At 42.5% G+C, this 14,396-nt stretch overlaps 1 protein-coding gene across 1 annotated transcript in view; it reads left to right on the top strand.

The window, feature by feature from the left end:
• The first annotated feature begins 298 nt into the window (after positions 1–298).
• Positions 299–14,396, top strand: part of LOC120300047 (IgGFc-binding protein-like) — a 36,530-nt gene continuing 22,432 nt past the window's right edge. The window contains exons 1-6 of the mRNA XM_039325546.1: positions 299–909; positions 1,396–1,484; positions 9,260–9,864; positions 11,124–11,691; positions 12,359–12,945; positions 13,431–13,713. Of these exons, the coding sequence (XP_039181480.1) occupies positions 299–909; positions 1,396–1,484; positions 9,260–9,864; positions 11,124–11,691; positions 12,359–12,945; positions 13,431–13,713 (2,743 nt within the window). The remainder of the gene's footprint in view (positions 910–1,395; positions 1,485–9,259; positions 9,865–11,123; positions 11,692–12,358; positions 12,946–13,430; positions 13,714–14,396) is intronic.

Below are 14,396 nucleotides of genomic sequence, written 5' to 3' on the forward strand. Positions count from 1 at the left end.
GAAACTTCTTCAGTTCTGATTGAATGGTCAGTCCCCATTCAGTCAGAACTGAAGAAGCTTCTTGGATGAGAAGCGAAATGTCTTCAAGGAAAAACAAAGACATTCCCTTGAAAAAGTACCTTTGGGACAATTCTTCCTTTTGAACAGAAGCTAAAAGGAGGTTAAAGCTGCAACTAAAACAGAAGTTGGAATTTGAGCAGATCCAATGTAACCATCTCTCCCCATCTGTTCTTTTCATCTTCCCCTCCCAGCGACCTGCCTGAGTCAAAGCATAGGAAGAGATTTTATCACCTCTTACATGCAAAATTTCGGGACACAGACCCCCAAGTTACAGCTTCAAATTACTGGCGTCTTTGACCAGACTACCGTCACCGTTTCTGTCCCGTGCAACGTCTGTGAGAAGGAATTTACGAAGACCGTTATTGTGCATAAAGGAAAGCTGGAGTCCATCGTCCTCCCTCCCTCTATTGAAATCACGGGTAGCAAAGTGTTCCCCAACGTGGTTCGCGTCTCTGCAGACAAAGATATTTCAGTGGTATCTTTCAGCTCCAAGCCTCTGAGCACTGAAATTTCACAACTCTTCCCTAGAAGTGCCTCAGGAACTGAGCATTATGTTGTCACCCCAACGGGAGGTCCTAGGGGGGCTTTCCCACAGTTTGCAGCCTTATCTTACGAAGAATCTAATGTGGTAGAGATCTATCTGACAGCACAGGTGGTCTTCGAAGGCAAAACTTACTCTGCTGGAAGTAAACTTACAGTAACACTGGCTGCTTTTCAAGGAATCCAGTTGCAAGCGACAGGGGACTTTTCTGGCACCAGAATTGTCTCTCAGAAGCCAGTGGTAGTCCTAGTGGGTCATATCTGTTCATGGAAATACACCAAATGCAACTTTGTCTTTGAGCAGCTCAGGCCAGTGAAAGAATGGAGGAAGAACTACATAGTCCCACCCATATCTTGGCAGACAAAGAGTGACATAGTGTTTATTTCCGCCTCCCGAACCACAGCCATACAATACCAAATGGGTGCACAAAGGCAGGCAGTAAATCTGAACGGTGGGCAAGTCCTGTCAATTAGTCTCTTGCCTAAAACACCATTATTTGTGCAAGCCGATGTGCCTGTGCAAGTACTTTTCTATAGCACAGGTGCTACTTACCAATCCTTTTCGTACGACACCTTTTTGATGGGGATTCCTGATACAGACTCATACAGCCAAATCTACAGTGTGGCTGGGCAGCCTAATTTTGCGAACTTTGCCATTTTGGTGGTAGAGACTTTGCAGATCAATGGTCTCCTAGTGGGAGGCCAGGCCCTACCTAAGTTGGAATGGAATCCGATTCCCGGCACAGTTTTCTCTTGGGCCTTGTATCAGTTGCAGGTGGTGCTTTTCCCCTATAGAGTGGAACATCCGAATTTACCATTTGGCCTCCTCATTGTGGGTGTGGCAAGCATGGACTGCTATGGGACTTTTGGTGGTAATTTGCAAGGTGAGTAGAATGTCCTCTGACTTATACTCAAGTTTTGGGGAATGGGAAGATATCTGGAATATTTAAGAGCCATGGTGGCACAGTGGTAAGAATACAGTATTGCAGGCTAACTCTGCTCATGCTGCCAGGAGTTTGATTCCTTTGAGCCTGATAGGCTCAAGGTTGACTCATCCTTCTATCCTTCTGAAGTCAGTAAAATGAGGACCCAGATTGTTGGGGACAATATGCTGACTCTGTAGAACCACCCAGAGAGAGCTGTAAAATACTGTGAATAGGTATATAAAATCTAAATGCTAGCGCTAAGTGCTATTGGAAGGGAACATTGTGTCTTCCAAATTTTTTTAATGAAAGAGCAAAGAATATTGTAGTAATACCAGTGCTGATTTCAGCCATTTGGCTATGGGCCTGGATAAGGGGAGCTTGCAATCCTTCTCAATAGCATCCTAATGGCCAATTTATTTGCCCTTTACTGCAACATCGGGGGGGTAAGGAAACCTAGGGAGTGGGGGCACTTCTTTGCAATGGCCTTAGTTTTGAATTGTCTTCCCATGATGTCTAACAAAATGCCAACATCTCAAAACAGTCATCTCCCTTCAAATGACATTGAATGGCATTTAAGATTAAGTGCATGGCATTTAGTGCCACAGTGAGTAACAGCCATTAAAAATCTTGTCTGATTATTGATGTAATCCTCTTTTAAAGCCTTCTAAGGATGGCTGTCACTGAGCTTAGTGACTGCCCTTTCTACTCTGTAAACATGCATTGTGTCTCCAGAAGTTTTGGGTGCTCCAACACTAGAAGTTTTAAAGAAGAGAGTGGACAACCATTTGTCTAAAATGGTGTAAGGTTTCTTGCTTGAGCAGTGGATTGGACCAGAAGAATTCCAAGGTCCCTTCTGTTGTTCTGTTATTCTGCCTTAATAGTCCACCATTCAACTTCATGGGATGATTTGATGTCCCATTATTATTTCCCCCTCTATTCACTTCTTCTCCTTGAATTACTGCTGTGACCAAGAGCTCCAAGTTGGAGACACGGTCTTGAGATGAGATGGATGGGACACGTCTTCAGAATGGATGACCTCTAGAGAACTGGTAGATGTCCATAAACAAGCTAGGTGTTTACTGAACCCAGATTATAGTTTATGTCTACTCTGGGCTCCCAAGGGTGAACTTTGGAGCTTTCTAAATTGCCATTAAGATACAAGTAGTCCTCAACTTACGACAACAATAAGCCCAAGTCTGTTGCTAAGTGAGACATTTGTTAAGTGAATTTTGCTCCATTTTACAGTACAATCTTTCTTGCCACATTTGTTAAGTGAATCACTTCAGCTGTTAATTTAGTAACCTGGTTGTTAAACGAATCTGACTTCCCCATTGACTTTACTGGTCAGAAGGTTGCAAAAGGGGATCACGTGACTGTAGGACACTGCAATTGTCATAAATACAAGTCAGTTGCCAAGCATCTGAGTTTGGATCATGTGACCAGGGAGATGCTGCAATGGTCGTAAGTGTGAAAAACGGTCATAAGTCACTTTTTTCAGTATGATCACTAAATGAACTATTGTAAGTCATCACCCTGAGGCATTGTGACACATTAAAATAGCACCAAAAGCAACATATCTTTGACCTAGGGAGCTATGACTATTATAGTCAGCTGAGCTTACTTGGGGACATGTGTGGGCTGAAGGAAGAAGGAAGCCCGTCAAGAGGAGTGTTCCATGATTCTCTGAAACTTTTGAAATCCAAAGCCAGGTTTGATCAACTGCTGAAAATAGCAATGCATTTTTGCTTTGAATCTGATTCTTCCATTAACATAGGACTAATGATTAAAATTGCATATCCGGTCCTTAGGTCCTCTCAGTTGCAGCCATGTCCTGTGCGAAAAAGGCCTTGAATGCAAGATGATCAACGGTCAGCCGCATTGTGTGCCAACTTCAAACGCTACCTGCGAGATATGGGGTGACCCTCACTACACTACATTTGATAAGTTTAAGTATGATTTCCAAGGGACCTGCACCTATACAATTGCCAAGACATGTGGCGATATCTTTGGACTCCCGTCTTTCCACATCTATGCCAAGAATGAAAACAGGGGGAGTAAACGTGTCTCCTATGTTGGGATGGTGACTGCTAAGATTTATGGATACACTATCACAATATCCAGATCAGAAAATGGTTTTGTGAAGGTAAGAGATGATTCAGAATTGATCTCAACTGCTTGAAGAATTGCTTCCCAACACCATTTAGATCAGTGTTTCACCTTAACCATTTTAAGATGCGTGGACCAACTCCCAGAATATCCCAGCTTAAGCAAGAAAAACCAAATGCACAAGTACAGAGTAGGTGGTACATGACTCAAAAGCCATAACTGTGAATCCTAGGAGTCCTAGTGAACAACCATTGAAGTATGAGCCAGCAATGGATGTAGCTGACCCAAAAATCAATGCAGTCAAGAGAGGGATAGGTATCAAGGTCATGTGAAGTGATGGTGATGCTTTATGCTGCTTTGGTAAGACCACATTTGGAATACTGTGTTCAGTTTTGGTCACCACAACACAAAAAAGATGTTGAGACTCTAGAGAGGGTGCAGAGAAGAGCAACAAAGATGATTAGGCAGCTGGAGACTAAGACATATACTGTAGTGCAGACATGTCAGACACAAGGCCTGGGGGCCGGATGCGGCCTGGGAAGTGTTTTCATGTGGCCTGCAAAGCCATCCTGGAAACAGTGAGGGAATGGGCCCCGCTGCCTTGGCCCTGGCCCAGGCCAGCCGGGAGCCAATGTACAATTTTGTCGTGGCCATCTATGTTGAAATGCATTCAGTCTTAGCTCCATAACTCCCCCCCCCCCGGCATGGCCTGAGAGGAACAGTGAGGCTCCTCCAGTGGACCATGCCTTGGCACTTGCCCTGGTCCCACCCTGTTCTGCCAGAGACCCTCAGATCTATCCCACTCCTGCCTAAACTCCCACAGGCACCTTTGATGCAAATGATGTAGAGCTGGCCACACCCACCCAGTAGGCCACACCCACTCCATCCACACCTACCCAGTAGGCCGCACCCACCCTGGCCACACCCACCTGGCCCCCTGAGGGCAACTGCAATGCTGATGCGGCCCTCAATGAAATTGAGTTTGACACCCCTGCTGTAGTGTATGGTTGATGGAACTGGGTATATCTAGCCTAATGAAGAGAAGGACTAGTGGGGACATGATGGCCATCTCCCAATATTTGAGGGGCTGCCACAGAGAAGAGAGGGTCAATCTATTCTCCAAATCACCTGAGGGCAGAACAAGAAGTAATGGATGGAAATTTATCAAGGAGAGAGCAACCTAGAACTAAGGAGAAATTTCCTGACAGAGAACAGTTAACCGGTGAAATGGCTTGCTTCAAAAGTTATGGGTGGAAAACCTTCCATCACTGGAGGTTTTTAAAGAAGGGATTGGACAGCCATTTGCCTGGAATGGTATAGGGTCTCCTGCTTGAGCAGGGGTTGGACAAGAAGATCTCCAAGGTCCCTCCCAACTCTGTTATTCTGTATTCTGTAAGTCCATATATCTTAAAATGCTAAAATTGAGAAGCACTGATTTAGATGGCCTTACGCCACTCATTCAAATTTGTAAAATGACTTTAGTGATACTCGGGGGGGGGGGCAATGCTGTATTTATTTGTACTGTTCCTCAAAAATCAGAGCGTGAACATTTTGTCAGCTAACATAAAATCTAGAGATGGAGTAAAAGACAACTCCAGGGTTAAGGTGGCCCTGGGAAAACACTACCTGATTTCCAAGACTTATTTCGGATTCAAAGGAAACCTGATGAAAGTGAATTCAAAAATAGTTTTTATTACTTGCCCTAAGCCCTTGTTAGAACAATGACAACTGGCCTATTTTTGTAGATTTAACTTAATGGCTACAGATGTTGGTTTAATTTTTGGAGTAGGAGTCAAGAAAAGAAGCTAAAAAAGGAAAACAGCATCTCATTAAATATAGTAATTAAATACATACATAGAAATAACTTTAAAGGGAAAGCAGAATAGGCAAAGCAAGCAGAATAAGAATCAAAGCTCATATTTATTTATTTAAAATAATGTTAGACTGACTTTCAAGGCAAAATCTTCTCTGTATCAAAACAAAAAAGCTTTTCATTGTTGATGGAATGCTATTTTGCATATAATGTGTCATAAAAGATTCATTTAAAAGTACAACATAGGTTTAAATTAATCATAATGAAGCTCTTTTTAAGTTGATTTCACACAATATGCTGCTTTAACAAAATGCAATGGCTGTCTTCACAAAAATACTAATACAGAAAAATAAATCAGAACATGGGACAATCTTGTGTTTACGTCACAGAATAGTTGGGGTCTTTCAATGTGCTGAAATATCAGCTACCAAACTGTGTTTTAGGGTAGTATGCTAGAACAAAAAAAAATTCTCATAGCTGAATGCCCAGCATACTTCAGGCTTCCCTGGAAAATAATTCCTTCCTATCTTAAGAAGTAATATTCAACTGAAATTATAACTTTTCTTGCTGAGATTAATTGACAACCAATTGGAAAAGAGCCATGGAAGCTTATATTTATCTATGATTACTGCTATGAGATTGTAACATGCACAAACATGGAAAGATTTCGAAATATCTACAATTGAGGAATAGTTGGTGAAGATGAAAGAATTAGCAGAGATAACAAAATTGACTTGTCTCTTCAGGGAAAGGAGATTAATTTATTTGTGACTGGAAACCCTTTATGGACTTTTTACCGAAAAAAGAAAAAAAATGACCTTGTGATTTCTAGGTTTGAAGGAAACTATGTTGTAACCTTAGAGAGAGGATAAAATATAAATGAACTTGTAACTGCTGTGAAGATCAAAAGCTGTTTCTTTGCATCTATTTTCTTCATTTGTCTTTTTTCTCTAATTTCTTTTCTTTTACTTGTCTTTACTTCCTTTTTCTTTCAATTTTATATCATAAAAACTATTTAATAAAAAATAAATATAAATATAAAACTCAGATTCTTAGATTCCCCTCCTTATTAGTTTGATAGTCTCTTATTTTATTTTATTTTTTTTTAACCTGCCTCCAACCCTGGGCCAGGAGCAGGGAAAATATATAAGCAATCGCTTCCTTTCCAGTTGGGGATCCAGATTACAATTGCTTCTGTTTATTGTTGCAATGCTGCAACCTTTGTGACTGTCCTTTCTTGCAATGCAGGTAAATGGCATGAAGGCACAGCTCCCCATCTACCTAAATGGTGGGTCTCTCCAAATCTTGCAAAGTGGAGGCTCTGCCTTAGTGATTACTGACTATGATCTCCGGCTATCTTATGACTGGAATCAACTCCTGCGTGTCACCATCAGCAACGCTTTCTATGGAAGTCTCTGTGGCCTCTGCGGGAACTATAATAAGGATCCTGGTGATGACTTCCAAACCCCAGCAGGAACAAAGGCCCCAGATGCCAATGCCTTTGGAAAAAGTTGGAAGGTGGATGTTGGTGACCAAGACACCTGTTGGGATGATTGCCACGGGCCTTGTGTGCCTTGCCAACCTGACCAGGCCCAGAAATACCAGTCTGAGCAATATTGTGGTCTAATAACCAAGGCTTCTGGTGGTCCCTTCTCTTCTTGCCATTCTAAAGTGGACCCCAACTTCTACTTTGAAGGTTGTGTTTATGACGTTTGCGCCAATGAAGGGCACAGACAATCTGTATGTGATGCCCTGGAGTCCTATGCAGATGCCTGCCAGAAAGAAGGGGTTCAGATTGGTGAATGGAGAAAATTGGCCGGATGCTGTAAGTATGCAAGGAATGTGGGAATGCGTCCCCTAGCCCCGAAATGAATTAGACCTGGATGCCAAGTGAGGGATTCAAGGCACGATGTAAAATGCTACCTTGAGGCTGCTTAGAGTGCCCAGATGAGGATTCAGGAGCTAATTTTGTAGAGTGCTAGCTGCAAGCTCCTCCATTATCAGTGAAAAGAACCTTGCCCCAAAAGCTGTTAGAAAGAAACTAAGAAAATACCACAAGTACAGGCAGTCCTAGCAATTTGTTTAGTTACAACAACACAAAAAGTGACTTGTGAACGTTTTTCACACTTACAACCATTGCAGCATCCCTATGGTCACGTGATCAAAATTTAGACGCTTGGCTACTGACTCATATTCATAACAGTTTCCGGTGTCTTCAGGGTCATGTGATTCCCTTTTGCAACCTTCTGACAAGCCAAGTCAATGGGGAAGCCAGATCCACTTAACAATCATGTGATTAACAACCTAACAACTGCAGTGCTTCACTTAACAAGTGTTGCAAGGAAGGTCCTGAATGGGGCAAAATTCACTTAACTAATGTCTCGCTTAGTAACAGAAATTTTGGGCTCAGTTGTGGTCGTAAGTTGAGGACTACCTGTATTATGAGTAAAATGGTCATAAATAGGAGCTAGTTGAGGGGCTGATCCCTTTCATCTCAATAAATCTTATTAAAGGCGTTTGCTTGACAATCTTGAATCGAAATAATTACTTTCAATTTGAACTCGCTTCAAAAGACACTCTGCATGTCTTAATTCTCCACTGGATTCCATGCTATTCTTAAAAATCAATCAGTCAGCACTTTGTGTTTATAATCACGTTCAGCTCTCATGAGCTGTCTTCCTTTTCTTTCCTCCTTTGGTTCTTTTCTCTAAAGAATAAGTGTACTTCCGCAAATTTCAGGGCATGCGTAAGCCAGGGGAGCCTCTTTGTATATAAATACTGATATCTGGAGAATTAGATTTCTACGAGTGTATTCTGAATAAATCATATTTCTTAAAATCCAGCTATCCTTTTTTTTCATATCGGTTCCTCTGTCTTTATCTCTCTTATCCTACCCAGTTTTAAATATGCCTTTAATTTACTAAAACTTGGTAAATAGCTGAAAATGGATTTAGGAACAATATAAAAACCACAGTGAGGATTTTATGCTGTTCCTTGGCCATATGCCGCATGCCCATCATTTTGATCAGGAAAACTCAAATGTTTTCCATGCAGGTTGAGGATCACTTTGACTTGGATTTGGATCTGTATTCCAAGGAAGGCAAATTCTAAACTGCAGTTAATTTAGAATGGATTCATGAACATTCCCCTATTATTTCCATATTTAAAAAAAACTGTGATTTGGCAGCCACCTTTGAAAGGAGTCCTGCAAGACGAATTAAGTCTTGAGATGGACAAATGCCACCCTGGTGGCCTCAAATTGTGCTATCCTTTTTAGGGATCGCTTGTTTTACATTGTGACCTTGTGATTCCCCACCAAATTCTCGATAAACTTGTGAAACAAATGCTCTTACTAATGGACCGGGTGATGAATTTGCATGAAGTGGATTGGCACCGAGGTGACAAAAATAAGGAACACCCCCCACATCAATACAACGGATTGAGTGACAATTGATTGATATATTTAGACATATTCAAACTTATAAAATGTGATGCACTTTCAAAGAGCTGAAGTCAGAGCTAACACAAAGTGGTTTCCAAAATTTACCAGCCCTTTTTGCAGCTGGCCATTTGGGAGTGTGTTATGTCTAATTATGGGGAATGAGGATTAATTTGATTTTTAAATGGTTTCAACAGGTGAGGATCTTATTACAGTAATGTGCTCTCTAGACAGCAGCCACTTATCAATCTGGGATAAATATAGTCCTGTCACTGCATATTAGCACATCTCTAAAGAGACACCGTCCATTCTTGCCCCTTCGGTTGCACAGGAAGGAAGAAAATATTGACCATTTTCTTTCTTTTCTTCACACAGTATCGGAATGTCCTCCCAACAGTGAGTACCAGCAATGTGGAACAGCCTGCCCAGCCACCTGCCTGGATGCCCAAACTCAGCAGCAACTCCTCTGCCCAGCGGTGTGCATAGCAGGATGTCAATGCCTGCCAGGTTATGTGCTGAGCCAGGGGAAATGCATCCCCAAGAGCAGTTGTGGATGTTGGCACAAAGGCTACCTCTTTGCCCCCAATGAGGGTTTCTGGGCCGATGATAAATGCACAAAGCGATGTGTGTGCAACCCAGCCATGAATCGGGTTGAGTGCACCCAACAAGCTTGCAAATCCACAGAAAAATGCCTAGTTGTAAAAGGTGTGAGGGAATGCTACCCTATTGACTTCGTTGACTGCAAAGTTCATGGCGATCCCCACTATATTTCCTTCGACAACTATAAATTTGATTTCCAAGGGCCCTGTGCCTATGTCCTCACTGAAGTGTGTGAAAAACCCATGGATCTGATTTGGTTTGGTGTCTATGTCCAGAATGAGTATCGGGGAAACCGTGCTGTGTCCTGGACCCGGAGTATACAAGTCAATGTCTATGGTATAGAGATCATAATCAGTAGGCAATATCCTGGGAAAGTCTTGGTAAGTTTGGGTAGTATCTGGTTATTACAATCTTGATCCCTCTTTGATGCTTATTAGATAAACAGAGCCCTACAATAGACTGATACTACATGAGGTCTCTAAAATGGGACAGCTTGCCATTTCTCTTTTTCATTCAAACCAAAATATAACTACTGGATGCCATACAAAGCTATCTGGCTGTTAATAAACTACTGAGTTTCATTGGATACAACTAATCCAGGTCTGCTGGAGACAAGCAACATTTTGGTCTTGAGGACCATATAAATTGCCACATTGGGGAACCTATAGAAAGTGGTCCACATTTATATGTACCTCTACAAATGTATATCTCTATACAAGCATTTCATACTTATACCTGTCCTCACATATACACATCCCATCCCTCTTGTGGTGAATAACTCATTTCTGATTTCTTGTGACAATATACTCTTGTAACACAACAGCTTCAGATAGGAATCTAGCTGGTTGCTGTTTTCCTATTAATAATATTAGAATGCCATTATTATTTTTTCTGCAGGCCAGCTGATTGTATATATCATTTGAGTATTTAAAAAGTGGGGTAAAATTTCCTATAGGATCCCAAGATGGATACTTGGCTTCTGTGCTATAGGTGTGTCTTCCTGTTAGTGGGTATTCTAAGACTCTGGCTACAAGGAGATTCCATGTCCTTTTTTTGAAGGCCCCATCGCCAGGCAATAGAGGCAAACATACGCACATTAATGCGGAATAGATGTACATAAAGATGTGTCTGTAGGAGAAGACCAGTCTGAGCTGGAGGGAGGGATCAAAAACATCATCAGTCATGAGTCCCTTCATGCCCAGAAGAGATCTATGTCCAGCTCAACTTGAATTCCTCCTCTTCTTATCTCCTGCTAATTCTCCTTGGCCGTTAGTAGTTCAAATTCTTGTAGAGAGCTCAAGCTTACAATAGAGCTCAAGCTTGCAATACCCATTTGAACTGCTTGGATCTCCAGATGTTCCTGGTATTTAACAATGGAAAAAAAATCAGTCCCATGATCTCACCTAGTTTTTGTTCCAACCGTTGTCCCCTTCAGCTACTGTAGAATAATGTCAAACATTTTATGATATCTGGTCAAAAAAAAAAAAAGTTCCCTATTTTTGCTATTGGTCTCAGGCAGGCAGACCCTGAGATGGACTAAAGAAATGAGAGGTAACTTGGATATGATTGGGTTTTGTTTTTCCCCCACCATTGCTCCTTTTCACTTGCTTAACGTAAGCATCCTATTTCTCCTTCATAGGTTGGGGGTATATTGACCTGCCTGCCTTATAATGCTGTTGGAAAAAAAGTCAAGATATATCGGAAAGGCTCAAGTGCTGTGATTGATACTGACTTTGGTCTCTCGGTCAGCTTTAATTGGGACCACCAACTCACGGTCACTGTACCCGGCACATATAGAAATACGCTCTGTGGCCTATGTGGGAATTTCAACAACCAACGTGCGGATGATGCTCTTGTGCCTGGGGGGATCCTTGTTCCCCAAATCCCCGTGTTTGGTGCTAAAGGCACAAAGACATATGACCCCAGCTGCAAAGAGGTCGTAGATCCCACCTGCCCAGGAGTTGACATCTTAGCAAAACAGCAGCGGGCTTCAGGACAGGATTGCGGGCTCATCGTAGCCACGAATGGGCCTTTCAGAGAATGCTATGGCCATGTGGATCAAGAAGCTGCCTTTGAGGACTGCATTTATGACTCCTGCTTCCTCAAGGGACACTACGCTTTTGTCTGTGCAGCAGTTGCCAATTATGCGAAGGCCTGTCAAGCTGCTGGCATCACCATCTACCCCTGGAGAATGTCAACCTTTTGCCGTGAGTCTCTGGGATGTAAACTGGGGGTTTTGACTTGGGGAAGACAAGTCCGTTTCTAGTAGGATTGGGAACACCAGACACAGAGAAAGGAGTCAGTGTAGATAAGAGAAGAAATGGAAAAGATGCTTCATGCTTAGCTTTCAAATAATCAAAGCACTTTAGTCATCGGAAAGTTGCAATTGTACTGGAGTAGAGATATCAAGGATAGCTTATCTTTCAATCAATCAGAATAGAGCTGGAAGGGACCTTGGAGGTCTTCTAGTCCAACCCCCTGCTCAAGCAGGAGACCCTATACTATTTCACAGTGCTTTTTTTGTAAAAAAAAAAAAAAGGTGCCAGAAATCACACACGTCATACAACCTGCCTTGCCTATCCTACAAGGTTCCATCCAAAAAAGGTGCTGGAACTCCGTTCTGGGCATTTTATGATAAAAAAAGCCCTGCTATTTCAGACAAGTGGCTGTCCAGTCTCTTCTTAAAAACCTCCAATATTGGAGCACCCACAACTTCTGGAGGCAAGTCATTCCACTGATTATTTGTTTTAACTGTCAGAAAATTCCTCCTTAGTTCTAGGTTGGTTCTCTCCTTTATTAGTTTCCATCTGTTGCTTTTTGTCCTGCCTTCAGGTGCTTTGGAGAATAGCTCATCCATTCTGTTTTCCTTTTCAGCTCCACGTTGTTCTGCCAATAGCCATTATGAATTGTGTGCTAAAGAATGTGACCAGGCATGTAGCAGCCTTTATTTCCCAACTCCTTGCCCCACCAAGTGTCAAGAGAATTGTGTCTGCAATGAAGGCTTTATTCGGAGTAACGATGCTTGTGTACCTTTGGCTAACTGTGGCTGCCTCCATCAAGGGCGCTATTATCCAGTTTCTGAAGTTTTCTATCCAACTTGCCAAGAACGTTGCATCTGCCAGGCTGGTGGGAGCGTGGCATGTGAAGTGACCCCTTGTGGTACCAACGAACAATGCCAACTACAAGATGGACACCAGAAATGCTACCCAACTGGAAGTGCCACTTGTTCTCTTGTTGGAGGTCTCTACCTTACTTTTGATGGGCTGCCCTATGACTTCCAGGGCACCTGCTCCTATATCCTAACCAAGCTGATCACAAAGAATGTGAACCTGCACCCTTTCACTGTAGTGGTACAGAATGAGGCCTCGGGGAATGGAAACATTGCAGTGCCCAAGGTGGTCACGGTGGAGGTCTCGGACTTAGTGCTTTCTCTGTTGAAAGACAAATGGGGATATGCCCAGGTGAGTTTCTCAACCCTGTTCATTGGATGTGCATGTGGAGTAGTGATGGTAGTGGTTTTCTCTGCCCTCTGGAGAAATTCCATCCCATGTAGAATAATAGTAGATGTAATTACAGTAATTAGGTGAATTACAGAGTAAATGTCCAGTGTCCCATTCCATCTGAAGGAAAGGTCTCAAAATGTATATGGTGATTTTCAGTTATCCAGGTCCCCAAAGGTGCTTTTCCAAAGGCAACTCAAATCAACCACATAGCCAACCAGAGACAGCACTGACCCTCAACCAACTAACCAACTCTTACCTCTCTCCAAACTGGAGCAAAATCATCACTTCCATTTCTAGGAATGTTTCTACTTTCACATCCCCTTGGTCAAGGGGAATGAAAAAAAAATCTCCTCCTCCTCCTCCTCCTCCTCTTCCTCCTCCTCCTCCTCCTCCTCCTCCTCCCTGTTACAGTTTTTCAGGAAGATATAATTTTACTCTGACAGGTAAATGGTATACTCCATCGCCTCCCTGTAAAACTTTTGGATGGAAAACTCCGAATCTACCAGCACGGCTTATATCAGAGGATTGAGGCTTCCTTTGGTTTGACGCTGACCTTTGATCTCTTCTACAATGTGAGAACCACTGTTCCCAACAACTACCAGGGTCATCTGGGTGGCTTATGTGGAAACTACAATGGACAGCCGAAAGATGATCTTCAGCTACCAGATGGCATGGTGACCTCAGATGTGATTGTGTTTGCTGCTGCCTGGAAAATCCTGACCCCTGGCATTCCCTGCTCAGATGGGTGCTCTGGGAAGAACTGCCCAATTTGCACAGAGGAAAAGATAAATTTTTTAAAGCAGCGCTCCTTCTGTGGGCTCCTCACAGCTTCTGATGGGCCGTTCGCCTCTTGCCATGGTGTTGTGAATCCCATTTCCTACCTAAACCATTGTGTCTTTGATATGTGCATTGGGGGTGGGGACAGACAAATCTTGTGTCATAGCATCCAGAGCTACGTGGCAGCCTGTCAAGAAGCCAAGGTCACCATCCAGCCTTGGAGGAGCCCAGACTTCTGTCGTGAGTAGCGATCAAGAAGCATTACTAATTGGAACACAGATAGAAAAAGATGGATATCCCCAATATAAAGACTAGGGGGTTGTGTGAACCAGCTAGGATTCTGTGATTCGGTTCCAAAAGTTGATGCAAAATTAAAAAGTCAGTGCAATCTGAAGAGTTGATCTGACCAACGTATATGCACACATAGATAAAAAAAATCCACCAAATCTTCAGAGGTGCCCACTTCTGTTTGCTGCATTGAATTGTTGGAAGATTGGTGTGAAGATTCAATTCAAACGATGATTTGACCACATTGGCTCTAAATAGAATCTTTGATGCTTTGCACAGCCTTAATTAAGAACCCTGAAGAGAGAAAGAGAATTAAGTAGATAATTAGAAGGTAGTCAGCACTT

Source organism: Crotalus tigris, unplaced genomic scaffold, assembly GCF_016545835.1.
Source record: "Crotalus tigris isolate CLP2741 ecotype Arizona unplaced genomic scaffold, ASM1654583v1 scf7180000024338.4412243, whole genome shotgun sequence".
NCBI lineage: Eukaryota > Metazoa > Chordata > Lepidosauria > Squamata > Viperidae > Crotalus > Crotalus tigris.